The sequence below is a fragment of the Nannobrachium achirus genome (assembly GCF_963921795.1).
Source record: "Nannobrachium achirus genome assembly, chromosome: 9".
NCBI classification, from domain to species: Eukaryota; Metazoa; Chordata; class Actinopteri; order Myctophiformes; family Myctophidae; genus Nannobrachium; species Nannobrachium achirus.
This window is the reverse complement of record NC_137818.1, coordinates 46,095,478-46,111,586: the sequence shown is the minus strand read 5'-3', so window position 1 is coordinate 46,111,586 and position 16,109 is coordinate 46,095,478. Positions and strand designations below refer to the sequence as shown.

The window sequence follows — 16,109 nt, the reverse complement described above, 5'->3', positions numbered from 1 at the left end:
TTTGAGCTCTCGCAAAACAAACTAGTTAACTTGCAAAACTCTTTTTGCGCGCGCAGAGGGAAGCAGCTGAGGCGGGCGAAGGGAGGGGAGAGATGAAGAGAGGAGTGAGATGGGGAAGGGAGGGGGAGAGGGGGAGGGGTGGCGGTGTGTGTTTGCAGAACGCAGCGGGGGAGCCACTCCGCTGAAGAATGTCAGGTCAAATAGTTCTTGACAGTGCTAATATCGGTCACCTCCGAGCCATAATGACATGTAAATAAACAGAGGAATGACTCTCAGCTGGAGAGAGAGAGGCACAGGGCCGCTGACAGCATGAGCCAGCTGGGGACCTGACGAGAGAGAAAGAGTGGCAGAGAGAGAGAGAGAGAGCGGGGAGAGAGAGCTAGAGAGAGAGAGAGAGAGAGAGAGAAAGGGAACATGGAAGTGAGATCTACACAGAACATCCTCAGTATTAAAGGGGTCATGGCATCAAAAAAATAAAAAATAAATTGTTGTGGCTTTTTTTCGTGTTTCCTGACCTCAATTACACCACAAAAAAATTAACATTCAACATTCAGTGTTTTGTTCCATAATCTGTATACTTTTTGAATAATTAGGCTCAGAAAAGTGGGTTAATTTGCCTCTGGACGTACGCATCATCATCCAGGGGAGGATGTGGTTGTAGGTGGGAGGATGTGGTTGTAGGTGAGGGTGAACGCAACAACTGAACTTGTAAACGGTAAATGATAAATGGTGAATTGGAACGATACAAACACAGTGGAAAGTAACATCAAAGGTGATACACCCTGTGCTGTAATTGTTGTTCTGTTTTTGTGTTAAAAGTAGCTCTATAAGCTCTAGTCTACAGATAGTAATCATAGTTTTTGTTCAATAACTCTCAAACCCCTCTCCAGCTCTTTAGTGAACAAAACATACATTTTCAAGTGGGAATACCAATTGTATCCAATTAGGAGAGAACATACCGGTATACAGGTACAGGCAATGCTTTCTATTGGAATCGCTTCAACTTTTTTAATAACACTTTGTTTTAACCAAAGATATCACTTAAGTCAACTTTTATTTAACTCTGAGAGTATGTGGAACCAAATTGTTATGGACCCCTTTCGTTCCATCTGTACACTCAGGAGATTTAAATGAACAGTCAGGATTTTCTGTTTATGGACTCAAATTATGTAATAATAACGTTTCTGAAAATATCGGTCCAAACCAAAACTCGGAGAGCATGGAACGCCCATGGCGCTGTTTCAAGTATCGCAAATAGAAAAACGGAATAGAAATATCACAAGTAGATTTTAGGCCCACCAAATCGAATTCGACACTTGTACCCACACAGCACCGCATGTGTTTTTCCGCCTTAGAATAAATCACGGCCCCCCCTACTGTCAGAACGGTATCTGGAACCAAGAGGGAGCACATGGACCCTCTCTCCTCAACCCCCTGAACCCTGGACGACTGCAGGGGCGTCACACAGGGGGGAAAAGTGGGACTGAGTTACCAGGGCCCAAGGTGGAGGGGCCTTAATTATTTTATACTTTAGCTATTGAAAAATAGCAGATATAAAAGCTCACAGCGCACACTGCGAGCTTATAGATCCGCTATTTTTGAAAAGTCGTGAAAATGTGTGCAAATCTTTGAATATATGTATTTTTTAAGCAAACATTTGTGACTCAAATTTTGCTGCTGGGGGGTCACTGAAACTAAATATTTTGAGATAGGGGTCCATGGCCAAATACATATAATGTTGGGGGTCCTTCACATGAAAAGGTTTGAGCACCACTGACATAGAAACATAGGGTTTTCAAAAAAAACCTTAGAAGGATTTTAAATATTGAAAGACTTGCACAAGTGTTCACGATAAAAGAAAAATAGCAGATCTACAAGCTCGCAGCGCGGCACTCGTGCCGTGCTGTGAGCTTGTATATCTGCTATTTTTCAATAGTTAAAGCACAAAATAATGCGTAATAACGCGTTCCCAGTTCATGGGGGGCCCGCAGTGAATGCTTGTACCCAGGGCCCAGAATTTGGTGCGACAGCCCTGTTCACAAGGGTGGCCGCTCCAGACTCCACATGACCTCCTCCACCTCTGAGATCTGCTTTGAACTCTAGGTTCAGACCCGACCCGACAGACACACATACACACCCTTCCAGTGGTGGAAAAAGTACTCAAATGTTTTACTAAAGTAAAAGTATCAATCAAGTGGAGTAGAAGTAAAAGTACTGATAATTGGAAATACTCCAGTAAAGTAAAAGTACCTAAAACTGTACTTAAGTACAGTAAATGTAGTATGTACCTAGTTACTTCACACCACTGCACCCTTCACACAGCTTTGTATGGTGCATTTATAAAAAGCACCATATACTGTGTTTTATTTGTCATTCAATGTTATATGAGTTAAAAAAGGACACCAATTGAAACAAGTCTTTCTTGCAGTGTTTATCCTTTTAGTTGACCTTACTGTCATGAAACTGTACATTTTCATATGCAAACTTCTAATAAAGTCCTCAATCTATCAATCAAAGGAGAAGGGGCATTTCTGGTCCCAGAGGGAGGGACTTCACCAGCGGATGGCTGCTCAGATGGAGCACATTCAAAATAAAAGACACACTGACAGTGGAGGAAACTATAAGCCAACCTGCTCATGGGGAGCAGTGTCGTGCTGAAGGACACTAAAGATGCGGAGCCGGAGATCGAACAGGGAATCACCCAATTCTAAGTTATCAAGTTAAATGAACACTTTTTATGATTTTTACTGTGTGCACAGACAGCCCTGTCTTCTTCGGTGTACATCAGCAGTCAAAGTCTAGTTAAATGAGTCACAGATACTCAAATGGGAAGCTTTCAAAGAATTATGCAACTGTAAGTGTCAATGTAACTATGGGAGTGGAAAATAAATTACCTGAAGTTCCCTTATAAGTTTCCACTATCCACGATATCCACTGGCTTGCATTGTAATTATTGTTTATATATGAACTTGAGTCCCTTCAGTGCACTAGCAACTTATCAGCAGCAAGCAATCCAAACCAAACCAAAGCTTGCATTCGGGGTGAACGCTAAAGCCCTACATATATATTCATAAATGTATATATATTCTGTGCTGTGGTTTGGGATTTAATAATACTCCTATAATGGAAAAAAAGACTAACTGTGCATTTGATGGTCAGGGTTCAATTCACGTCATTTGTTCCGATATGATGGCCATTGTTCCCTCCTTTGAGAGTTTAGGGAGGAGGGAAAAAGCTCTTAAATAATAAAGAACTTGAGGAATAAAGAACATAATAACTGATAGATTGAATTTCCTCACAGAGGATCCCGCAAGCACACATTAATTTCCTTCAAAAGCCCTTATGGAAAAGGCATGCGTGTATGAGAGTGCACAGTCGAGTCCTTAGTGTTAATTTAACTGTTTGTCACTCTGAGAGCGTATACAAACGCACACCGGATGGACTCTTAAGGGTCCATTTGGTTACATTTGTGCACTGGCGTCCACAGATTGCATGCAGTGGTCCTCTCCTTCAGCCTCCATCCTCACTTAAATCCTCATCTTCCAGGATTTACAGAAAGTCATATTGGCTGCCTCCGTGAGATAAATGTAAATCGCATTCCGTTATATTTGGCTATTTATCGGAGAAACGCAACAACTCCCCCATTGGCTGCTGGGGGGTGAAGCATCTCTCGCCCCGCACACAAGCGGTCTTGCATTTAAATAGCGTTTTGATTTTTCCACCCCGGACCCTTTCATCTGGCAGGGTGGAGAGAGACAGAGAGAGAGAGAGAGAGAGAGAGAGAGAGAGAGAGATGAGAGAGAGAGAGAGAGAGAGAGAGAGAGAGGCCACAGATGGGAGGAGCAAAAAGAGATGGAGAGAGGGAATTAGAGAGGTGAATATATGGAATAGAAGTGGAAGGGAGGTGAGGAAAAGATAGTAGGGAGAGAAAGTAGTAGAGAAACAAGCCAGGATATAATCATGTGAACCAAATAGCCAATAGCATACTGTATTTATTTCCTGTGGTGGATTCTGCCCTGCCCAACCCGTGGGAGGCGCTCCTCAGGATATCTTGCTCTTTCAGAGTAAGGAACCTATTGAAAGGAAAAGACGTCACATGACGCCAGGGATGCGCCATGAAGCCCATGAGTGGCAAAACTCGCACCAGAAGTTTGATGAAATACATGGCAGCGAATGTGTATTTATGAACGATTGAGACCTTTGTCATATTATCGGTTCAGGAATATAAAGAAGACACATCACAGGTTGTTTTACAATCACTTGCTTTTCGATGTGCACAGTAGCCTACATAATTTTATTGAGGCATCTAAACAGTGGCAGGTATTGTTTCTGTCTCAGAGGAATCGCGAGATTGGTTGTCACTTGTCAGAAAGGAAATGGTGGACTTGTGAAACTTTCCACGTTCAAAACGTACGTTGTGATCTTTGGATACCTCTATAAGATTATACAATGTACACATCGAAAGGCAACACAGCAGAAAACAATGTTTGACATGTCTTCTTTTATTTTCCGGCACAGAGTATTTTATAAAGATCTCTATCGTTCAGAAATAGTGTTTGTTCATAAGCTGTCCAGCCGGCTCGCATAGCCTCCAATGTTATTTCACTGAACTTCCGGTGTGAGTTTGTCACCCAGTGCGACAAATCTGCCGGCTGGAATTGCAGGGTAGAGAAAATGGCGTGCGAAAATGACGTCAGTGTCCTTTCCTCTTATTATTCCTTGTATCAGAGTGACACGCAGAACCAACACAGGATGTAGGAGAGCTGAGCCGCTTCCTATCCAACCAGAACAACAGTCGCTACCAACTTCAACCCCATCATGTCCCATTTAAACACGTGAACCATAGCATATACCTGTATAGCCTATGCATTCTGTCAATACAAATTCCAACAATCAATCCATCATCCCTATTCTCAGTGAAAATAGGCAATCTGTTTTCAGCAAACAGATTTGGTGTAGACAGTAATACTTGAGGATACTTGAGGCCATTCTCGCCGATGTTCCAGCAGCTACCTTGGATTTTGAAATCTCCAGACGGGCGGAGATCTCTGATCATCTTGGCAACGCGAGACTACTTTGAATGAACATGGTTAAAACACGGATTTAAATCTATTCCATCAGTGTATATTTATTGAAATTCCCCCGACTCTCTCAGCAGCTCTCCGAGTGCAGGTTGTGTTTTATTTATTTTTCCTTTATTTATGTATTTTAATTCCTGCCACAAATGTAAACAGTGTCAGTAGTACGGGTGCTTTCCAATTAAGAAGTGTCACCCCTCCTCTCCCAGCAACAACCTCTGTACCTCAATCCTCTCCCTCTCTCTCTTTCTCTCCCTCTCCCTCTCTCTCTCTCTCTCCCTCTCTCTCCCTCTAAGTAGTATGGGAGGCAGAGTAAATAATATGCGCTCATCCTTTGATTAGTTGACACAGGAGCGTGCCAGCTGACAGCGTGCCCGGACGATTGGTTGGGGGGGGGGGGGGGGGGGGGGACTTTAATACCCTTGAGTTTTAAGAGCGCTGGAGGAGAGCACATTATAAGAGCACAACAATCATTGACATTCAGGTGCGTGGTGTCATGTAGAAAGGGGGCAGAGGAGAGGGAGTTGGGCAGAGGGGAGGAGGGGGCAACAAGGGGAGCAGGGTTTGGGGTGGGGGTGGATGTGGATGTGGAGGATGAACGCGGGATGATCGAAGGTGAATGATGAGAGCAGCCAGGGGCGTCACAAGGAGGGGAAAAGTGGGACTGAGTTACCAGGGCCCAAGGTGGAGGGGCCTTCATTATTGATACTTTAGCTATTGAGAAATAGCAGATATACAAGCTCACAGCATGGCACCGAGTGCTTCTGGGGGTCCCTGGAACTAAATATTTTGAGATACATATAACATATAATTTTGGGGGGTCCTTCACATGAAAAAGTTTGAGCACCACTGACATAGAACATAGGTTTTTCAAAAAACCTTTGAAGGATTTGAAATATTCAAAGACTTTTTCACAATTTTTCAAAAATAGCAGATCTACACAAGCTCGCAGTGCGGCACTCGGTGCCGCGCTGTGAGCTTAGTTAAAGCGGAAAATAATGCATTCCCAGTCTAAATGGGTTTAAACCCGCTCCTCCCCCCATAAAGAACATTCGGGGCCCGCAGTGAATTCTTGTACCCAGGCCCAGAATTTGGTGTGACACCCCTGAGAGCAGCCAAAATCTCTTGTTGTCTCTCTTTCTCTCCTCCCGGGTATTTTTGGCAAACCCATCCCTTCCCCTCACTCTTTAAACATAGTGACTCATTTCATCACTGTCGGGCAGAAACCTCGTATCTCCAAGTTTCAAATTTGTACATTTTTTCGCAAAGTAAAGCCCTGCTTCATCACACATGGCCGTCGCACAAAAGTAGTGAAAACAGCTGATCTACAAGCACACAACGTTGTGTGCTTGTAGATCGGCTAGTTTTCACTAGTGTAAATCATTTTAAAAATGATAAATACAAAACAAACAGTTTTGGACATACAATGTTTCCACCCGACAACTACGATTTGCTTATTGATGAAAAACAATAATAATAATAAAAATAAGTGTTCGTGACGTGGAAGTATACAGTAGTGGTGTGTGTTTTTCCCGTTGATGGGTGTTTGGAGAGCTCAACCTCCTCTCTCTCTCTCTCTCTCTCTCTCTCACTCCCCCTCTCCCCTCCTCAACCCCCACCCCCTTATCTCGGTCCGACAGTTGTCAGGAATCACTAGCGGAGGCCTGAGCTAGCGCGCGCTGAGCGTCAGGCAGCAGGCAGGCAGGCAGGGCCTGGGGATGTGGATCAAAGGGAGAGAGTCGGGGAGCGCCACAGTGAGGCTCTGATCCCTCCCCTCCATCTCCTCCCGTCTCCTCCTCCCCCCGTCACCACTCACTGAATACCCAGGCTATCCTCTCGCTGTCTCTTTCTCCCTCTCTCCTTCTCTTGCTCCTGCCCTCACAGTACAGTCCTCGGTAGTTTTACATTTTTCTGATGAGATCAATGATCTACTGTGGCAAAAACAATTACCTATAATGTGTGTCTTCTGTGAATATCTACACCAAATGTTGATGATGCAAAATACCGGTAATGACGTCAAACAATGTGTTTCACGTCATGTGCATTTCGCAAGAAATACACAGAAGACATTTTCGCCATGGTATGTTATTGATTTGAAGTATAATGGGATTGATGTTGAGTCTGAGGGTTGAACTTTACACCCCTCTCTCCCTACTTGTTCCAACTACTAGAAACACTGAAGATCTGGGTGATGTTTCTTTAAAATGTTCATTACAAAAGCCTGATATATATATATAATATATATATATATACCAGTAAGACTCCCTAATCGGGAGATAAGCGACCGTTGGTTGCTTATCTCCACAAATAGGGCAAACATTTGTTTTTCCAAAATCTTCCTGATCCATGTTGATGACATGAGTGTAGACATACTGTGTAGTGATTTTCGTGATTTTAGGGCAAAATGTGTAGGAGCAGTGTCCAAAAATGTGTTTTTAAAAATCGGCCTGAAGGTGGCGCTATATGGGACAGATTCATGTTGATGGGATGAGTGTAGACATACTGTGTAGCGATTTGCATGATTTTAGGGTAAGAATTGTAGGAGCAGTGGCCAAAAATGTGTTTTAAAAATCGGCCTGAAGGTGGCGCAATATGGGACAGATCCAAGTTGATGAAATGAGTGTAAACATACTGTGTACCGATTTGCGTGATTTTAGGGCAAAAATTGTAGGAGCAGTGTCCAAAAATGTGTTTTGCAAGAATCGGCCTCATGGTGGCGCTAGAAGAGGGCCATGTGAGAAATGAGGGGTGGGGTCTCCGCGCCGCCTTGGCGGACGAATAGGTACCGGCCCCGGCTCTCCCGGACGCTCCTAGCCCGAGTTACAGCATTTTATGTGAGCTGCAGTGGAGGCGGTCCTCCACTGGGGGCGTCACCACTTTTGCATCCGTTCTGGAGCACCAGGAGTCGGTGGTCCCCGGGAATTCCCCGTGAGCAGCCCCGTTGGGGTGGTCATTTGGTCATTTTTGCACATTTGGTCATTTTTTACACCTGGGGGTCCCCCAGGGACCTGGGGGTCCCTGGAGCTCCTTGGAGGTTGTAGTTTGGCAGGTAAGGAGTGTGTGTGCAAAATTTGGCATGGATGGGGGCAACGGTTGCAAAGATATGAGCAGGGCAAAAGTGTGACGTGTGAGGTGTTACAGACAGACTGACGGACTCACAGCTGGTGGAGGTTTTGAGAGTAACTGCGACCTGACGGTCGCAATAAACTAAAGAAGACTCATGCACATCTATTAGACCCCAACTGGAGGTGCAGGTCAACGCAAGAACTGTTTATAAAAATACAAATGAAGAACCTTCAAAAGAAGGGACCGCACACTCCTTTGGTATGACTTGTTTTTATTGTTGCACAACGCATTTCGCTTCACGCTTCCTCAGGTGCCGATCTATAAGCTCACAACGTGGCGCGAAGCTTGTAGATCTGCTATTTTCACTACTGGATCCCGGGCATTTCATTTCCCTTTTGGGTCACAAGCTAAAATGTGTGGGAACCACTGGCCTAAACTATTCCTTAGGCAGACTCCAAATGATGTTTCTTGCCCTGGTAAAAAAAAAAGAACGAAAAGTGCTTTGAATAAAACCAGGGATTGTAAGAATCCTCGAATCATTTTGCTTCCATTTGTGCACTCTCAATAGTTAAATTAACACTTATTGGGGTATTGATGGCCAATGCTAGGGACAACTATGGACAGGGCATGTAGAGCATCGTCTGCCTCAGTGTCAGTGTGTTCTGTGTTCATATTGTCACATGTCCCTTCCACTCAGAAAGACTCAGAATTGGCTGCACACTCGCTCGCTCTCACTCACTCCCCACATGAAAGTGGGGAGAGGGGGGGTCTAATTCTTTTCGCATTAAATTTTTAGGGGAGGAGGCAACAAAATGGCTGGTGTGAATTAGATTCCAAATGCAATATGCCAGTTTCAAATTGAATTATTGCCTGTCACGCACGCACGCGGCACACAGTCTTTCCTATTTTGAAGAGGGATCTCAGGAACATTCCTCCGACATTGTTATCTCATTTAAATGCTGCGGGAACATGATGGAAGGGTCAACGGCAGTGAACCCCACAATGTTGACGCCATTTCAGAAATAGGCAGCGAATACGATATCCACCAAACACGCAGCATTCACTGCAAAATGTATTTTTCGTATACATTCCAGCTTATGAATGAATATTGGTTTCTATCAAATGGATTTACTGAGGCAGTGTTCCTCATATTTGATGGGATTTCTTATTCTGTAATGAAGTATGTTTCTTCTCTGTCAAAACACATTGAAATGAATGGATGATGGAAGCAGCTCTCTCTTATAGTAAGCTAGGCTATACACCACCAGTATGCCTTCCAGCTGGATGGCTGCCTACAGTACATGTACATAAACACCAGACTGTAAGTATTGTCTGAACGCTCATAAAACAGTAAGTAATGGTTATTTTTAGTACACCTGCTCGGAAGGTTTTGAGGTTTTACAACGAGTAAAACACAAGACAAAATAATCAGTTTGCTTTGCAGTACCTACTAAACACGTCAGTAGTTTCTGAATGTTTTGCTTGGAACTTTGTTTGTATAACATTTGATATTTAGAATAATTTATTATTTATAAAATAATGTGCTTTCATTTCATTATTTTCTATGCATTTTAGCTTCAAGTTGTGCCCGTCAACTAGCGTTTTAATTGAATGGAAGTTTGCAGCATCTTTCAACATTTAACTTGACATGACTACACTGAATGAGGTATCATGACCGATGTTATTGTTGTTAGGCATGTGGTGATATACAACAACAAAAAATGACCAACACAAGGATATCGTCGTTGTCGGGTGGAAACCTTGTATGTCCAAATTAACCGTTTGTTTTGTATTTATCATTTTTAAAATGATTTAAACTAGTGAAAACAGCCGATCTACAAGCACACAACGCCTCGCACCGCGAGGCGTTGTTTTCACTACTTTTGTGCGACGGCCATGTGTGATGAAGCAGTGCTTTACTTTGCAAAAAAATTTGCAAATTTGAAACTTGGAGATACGAGGTTTCTGCCCGACAGTGACGATATGAGAAACCATTGAGACCCTATATCCACATCAGATCTCAATCTTGGTTGGTTTTCCTCATAATCAAGTGTAAATCCTATTAACACAAAAGCACACTCCACAGAAAATTTGAATCAAAACAGTAATGAGGGAGGCCTGTGAAATGTGCAAATGTAGACGTAATCCAAACGCTGGGTGATATAAATATGCCTCCCTGCCTTGTTGAGCTTCCTGCCATGTAATTAGTGCCAGATATAAACCAATAACCCTTGTGACTCATTAAGGGTGATTTATACTTAGTCGCACACCCCTGTCGTGCACCAAAAATAGCCGATCTACACACTCACAATGCATAGCAGTGTGACAGATAGGGTTGTAGATCTGCTATCGACCCTGCACGCAACCAGGATAACTCAGGCCATAGAAAACACATCCAATTTTGGAATACAGGTAAGCCTCTAGGACAGTAATGTATTGTTAATTGTTTCTTTTGGGTGGGGGTTTGCTTAAAAAAGAAAACATGCTAACAGAATTTGCAATTTCTGGTTTCCTCACTTGGATTTAAACGTCTCGTTACACATGAAAGTGCATGCACACATTTTACACAAATATACAGTGTACACACGTGCGAGCGCGCACACACACGTGCGAGCGCGCACACACACACACACACACACACACACACACACACACACACACACACACACACACACACACACACACACACACACACACACACACACACACACACACACAGCTTTCATATTCGATATGTAATCCAAAGCGATAGGAAAACCCTGTTTCCAGTATAAGATGCAGGTTAAAAAAGATATCTTAGCTATTTATAACCAAGTGCATATAGAACAGTGAGTGCATGTGTCTGCTGTCATGGAGGGTAGGGTTGTGTTGTGTGGCTCCATTTTGTGGGGAAAGACCAGGAAATAATTATTGTGGTAGTTAAGAGGTAAAGGAGATAGATGGAGAGGTGGAGAGGATATGGGGCTTTTAAGCTGTGACATCATTTTGTGGTCAGACCTCCAAGCAGATTTATTATCAATATCTGTCCCTCGCTATTTCAACAGATCCGAGACAAAAATAACGACTAAAGTATAATTCTACCACTTTCCTTTCAACAACAAAGAGAAGAAAAATGTGTAAATAGTAAAAATAGTAAAAAGATTCACGGGCGCTGGGGGCATTTGGCCCCAAAAGTTCTCCTCTGCCTACAAAATGATGTCAGACTTAACAGCCCCATACACTTTGGTAAAGGTTTGGGTTGTGTAGTTATTCCCACAATGTAATTCCAATGGTGGGCAAAAAAATCTAAAATAGAAATGATAAAAGCAGAGTAATTGACATTTTATGGTTAAAACAAAAAGTAATTGTGTAAAAGTTAAAGTTAACAAAACAATGTCACCTACTGCACCTCTGCTTTGCACACATAGATCTAGAACATAAAGAATCACACAGTCTAAATCACCTTTTTTATCATCCAACCAGCAGATATTTTTCTTAGATTTAATCAATTCTTATTATTGTTTAATCAAATGTTTACATAATTGAAACACAAATGGAGAAATGATAATAATAGGTTTACTATTCCCACCACGAGTGCAGTCAAGGAATGGCGTATGCACAGTATATGTGAATATTACTATTCACCATTCTATTCTTGGCAATCACAGGGAAATTGAATTAAATAAATCACTTTGTATGCCGCACACTTAATACACTAACTCATACGTATGCAAAATCTAAGTAAGGATAATAGAACAATCTTTTTTTCTCTCTTCCTTGCATGGCGGGGCCGGGGACAGAGACTGGTAATCCCCAATGTTAAACTGCGCTGCGTGTTATTTTATCATAAAGAAAGACCGTGCCGTGTTTCCTGATACACAGAAAAATCATTAGCGTTGATTTAACTCCATGGAGAGTACAAATGGAACCAAATGGACCCTACGGGTGCATTTGGTTCCATTTGTACACTCTTTGGAGTTAGATTAACAGTGGGAATTTACTGTGTATTTATGCAGGTCTCGGAGTGCGGAGCATTAAGCCCCACCACCACGATTAACAATCAAACACACAGCACTGCTTCTGTTATCCCCCCACCCAACTCTCCAGTACAAGAGCAAATCTCTTTTTTGTCACCAAATCCTTAATTCTTTCTTCCTCTTTGCAAAAGAAATACACATAAATAAATAAAAGAAAACGAAGGTGCTAAGAGCAGTCCCCCCCATCATCTTCGGGAAAATATTTTAGGCATTAGAGGCGGAGGAGGGAGGGGAAGCCAAGAAAAAACTCTCAATAAATATGTGTGAATGATGGGGGTAATTGCGGACAAATGTGGCATTGAATTTCATTTTCCAACTCTTTTTAAACACCATTTCAATCTTATTTTCTGCCTGTTAAGGAGATCTTGTTGCTGGGGGTGGGCCGGACTGCCCAGTTTTGGTGGGTAATTGCGTATAATTTCCTCCTCGCCCAGTGATTTGCATCAACATCAGCCGTTCCCCTATTATGTGCTGCTGAAGAAGAAGAAGCCCCCTCCCCGACCAGCGAAGTCTCATTTGCAATGGTTATTGTTCAAAAGACCAAGAGCGGATAAATGTGTGAATCCCCTGCATCTCTTTCTCTTTCTCTCTCTCTCTCTCTCTCTCTCTCTCTCTCTCTCTCTATCTTTCTCTCTCTCACTCTTACTCTCTCGCAAACTCTCTCTCTCAATCTGTGTCGACACACAAACACATTGACACATAGCCTAAACGCAGTCACATATAAAACTAGACCAGGTCAACCTGGTTGTGCCAGACCCCCTGTCTGTCATCATCATTTATGACATCATGCCTTTTGTAGGCATGTCATCATCATGTCATCATCATATATACCCTTTATATAGAAAACCCGGACCGACATTTGCTTATGTAGGCCTACCCATTTCATGGGTCTGGCAAAAAGAAACAGCCCACAGTCCCCATCAGCGCCTCGTGAATGAAAGGAGGCCTATAAGGTGTCTTGCTAACAGATGCTCGATAGGAGTAGGACCAGCTGAGGACCTTTTAGCTTAGCTTGCCCACATTACTGCTGAAAACTGCATGATACTTATGCCTATACTTATATTAGTATTTATTATTTATATATGTTTCTCTTATTATTCTCTACTAATATCTCCTTACACTTGCCTGTATCGGTCATCTATTTCATGCCCACTGCGTTGCTTCCACAGTATGACAGACCTTATTGTTACTGATCTTTTAGGGGTGGCATAGCTGAATGGTTAGGGAGCCCACCTGGGGAACCAGGAACCCCTGGTTGTCCAAGGCTCGATTCCAGGCCAGGGTAGCAATGTCGATGTGTGTCCCTGAGCTAGACTCTTAACCCCTAATTGCTCACGTGCTCCTTGTGGGCAGCGAATCAGCTGGGTTGGGCTGAAAATACTGAATTTCCCTCGTGGGAAGAAATAGGTATCTATTATTATCTCACAGGATCAATAAAGGTCTATCTATCTGCTGATGTCCATTTACCAGAGGAGGACATACAGTATCAGCTATCATCATCAACACTCACACAAAACATATATTAAATGCATATACTGTATATCATGAGTTTTGTCTAACATACTGCATGTATACGGCAGTGAAGTATAGTGCTGGCATTAGAATTTGTCCAACAACTAAAGAGTTTGGAGTTCCAAGGGCTCCGGGCTTGGAGAGGTCATCAAAGATACTAGCCTTGTTTGCTAAATGCGCCAGCGTCTAGTATATTAGAGTAATAGTCTAGTGACTAGCCTATTAGACAGAATATAGGCCTACAGTACAATGTGATGTGTTACAGGCATAATGAGACCCAGAATTCAACTTGTTCCCCTAAAGTTCATGTGAGCCGATTCAAGATTAAACCGCAGCGAAACAAAGACTCCTGATAAGTAAAGGCACCAGGCTATCAGCTGTTAATTCATTACACCAGACTGCATTGACAGCAACATCTGTTAAAAAATGTCTTTGAGAAACCGTCTGAATTCCGTGATCAGACTCATTAGCGGAGTGCGATTATTCCTTTTCTTCTCGCTGATGTCTCCCTGCATTAGAGTCTCTCCTGTGGAGCGGAGAGGATTTGTCCTCCAACCAACATCTTTGTAGTTAAAAGTTTAAACCGCAATCCATTTGGAACCATGGCACACCGAACAATCGAGTTAATTACAGAGACTCAGGGATGTAAGGGAGGAAAATTAATTGTAAAATGTTATCATTCCAATTCCCCCGTTAGCAACGGCCGGGATATTGGAGGAGCGCTTACTGACTCTTTTACACAAAGTCACTTGAGAGCTGCTGCCTGATGAGGCAACAGACGCCATGCCACGTTAAGTCCCATCTGACAAACAAGGCTTCCAGTACATCAACACAATACATGTCAGATTGAACAGGATCAAAGAATGACACTCATCCATCAAGACAAAATGCAACATTAAGAAATGCTTAACCACACTAACTAACATGCAGCCACTAAAACGCATAGACACAAATACACACACTTGCTCACTCAATTATACATATATAGTATACATATATTGTACATATACTGTACCTACAGGATACTAGTATCCTGTAGGTACAGTACATTCTAGTATAAGCTCACACACACACTCACGCACACACGCACGCACGCACACACAGCCCTCTTACCAGTAGATGGCATAGTAGTGTCCGACAGATACACACGCACACACGTGCACGCAAGCACTCGTGCACAAACACACGCACACACACTCACGCTCACACTCACACCAAAGCTGTATCTCCCTGTCAGCCCACCAAACCATCAGTCTCAAGAATATACACACCAAAATAGTAGGAACGCTCTCCTTCAAAAACAACACACACAGACATATTGACACCGACCTGTGGGGAGAGGCCGTTGCTGACGGGGTTGACGTGGTTGCCGGGCGCCGCCGAGCCCATGAAGGTGTCGGAGTAGCTGGAGAAGCCGTGGCGGTTTGAGGAGAGGCCGTAGGCGGAGCCGCCGTCAGCGCCGGACAGACTGCCCTGGTGCATGGAGGACGGAGGCAAGGGCTGGGGCCGGTGCACCGTGCCACTGACGTCTGGAGCACAACACAGACCAGGGACATACGGGTTTTACAATCAGGTTCATCATGTCTGAACTAGGGATGGGACCATATGAAAATGTCATATCACGTTTTCTGTCATCTTTTCTGTGACCCCAAAACCCCAAAGTCCCCTGAGTTCTGATGAACAATATCATGTCCAATTAGACAGGAGGATTGGTCATGCTTTACTTGACACCACAAAATGGTAAGATGGAATTCACTTCCCAGTGGATTCCTCGCAAATCGCATCCGTGCAACCACACTTGAAATCTCCCAAAATTGCACCTTATAGTTACTTGCGCCAACGGAGCGCCAAGTACTGTGTCCGGTGTTTCTGTCGCGTATCTGTTTGTGTTTACGCCCGTTGCCAATCAGGGACCAGCATTACTGGTGACGTCACCATCAACTGCCAACTTGCGCCTTGTGCTTGTGGCTATGTTTGGCCTACTTGTGCGCGCTCTGCTGGTGCACAAGAAGCAAGTTGGCACCTTGACAGACTGCAGTCTAGTTATCATTGCTATCGCTCCCATCACATTGTTCTTGAGCGGCACCGTCCTACTCGGGAACAATGCAAGTCGGTAATGATGCAGATTGTACATGCATACCCCAACCGGTTATGCAATACCCATTGTACCTGTCTGTCTGTCTGTCTGTCTGTCTGTCTGTCTGTCTGTCTGTCTGTCTGTCTGTCTGTCTGTCTGTCTGTCTGTCTGTCTGTCTGTGAAAACTACAGGTCTAGACTCACATAATGAAAACAGACATGTCTATGTTTGTCTTCAGTCCTCCTGTACCTTGTGATAGTGTCGTTGTGGGGTAGCCAGACTCCTGCAGCTGGTATGGTAGCGTTGGCATTCCTGTGGTGTATCCGCCTGGTAACAGGTGGTTAAAGGCTGCCAGCTGAT

At 43.5% G+C, this 16,109-nt stretch overlaps 1 protein-coding gene across 2 annotated transcripts in view; it reads right to left on the bottom strand.

The window, feature by feature from the left end:
* Positions 1–16,109, bottom strand: part of LOC308291623 (paired box protein Pax-7-like) — a gene marked incomplete at both ends in the record, with an annotated part of 82,228 nt that overhangs the window by 25,367 nt on the left and 40,752 nt on the right. For both annotated transcript variants that reach the window (XM_080733680.1, XM_080733681.1), the window contains 2 exons: positions 15,002–15,201; positions 15,999–16,109. The exon at positions 15,999–16,109 is cut by the window's right edge and continues 49 nt beyond it. In XM_080733680.1, coding sequence (XP_080589806.1) covers positions 15,002–15,201; positions 15,999–16,109 — 311 coding nt within the window. The remainder of the gene's footprint in view (positions 1–15,001; positions 15,202–15,998) is intronic.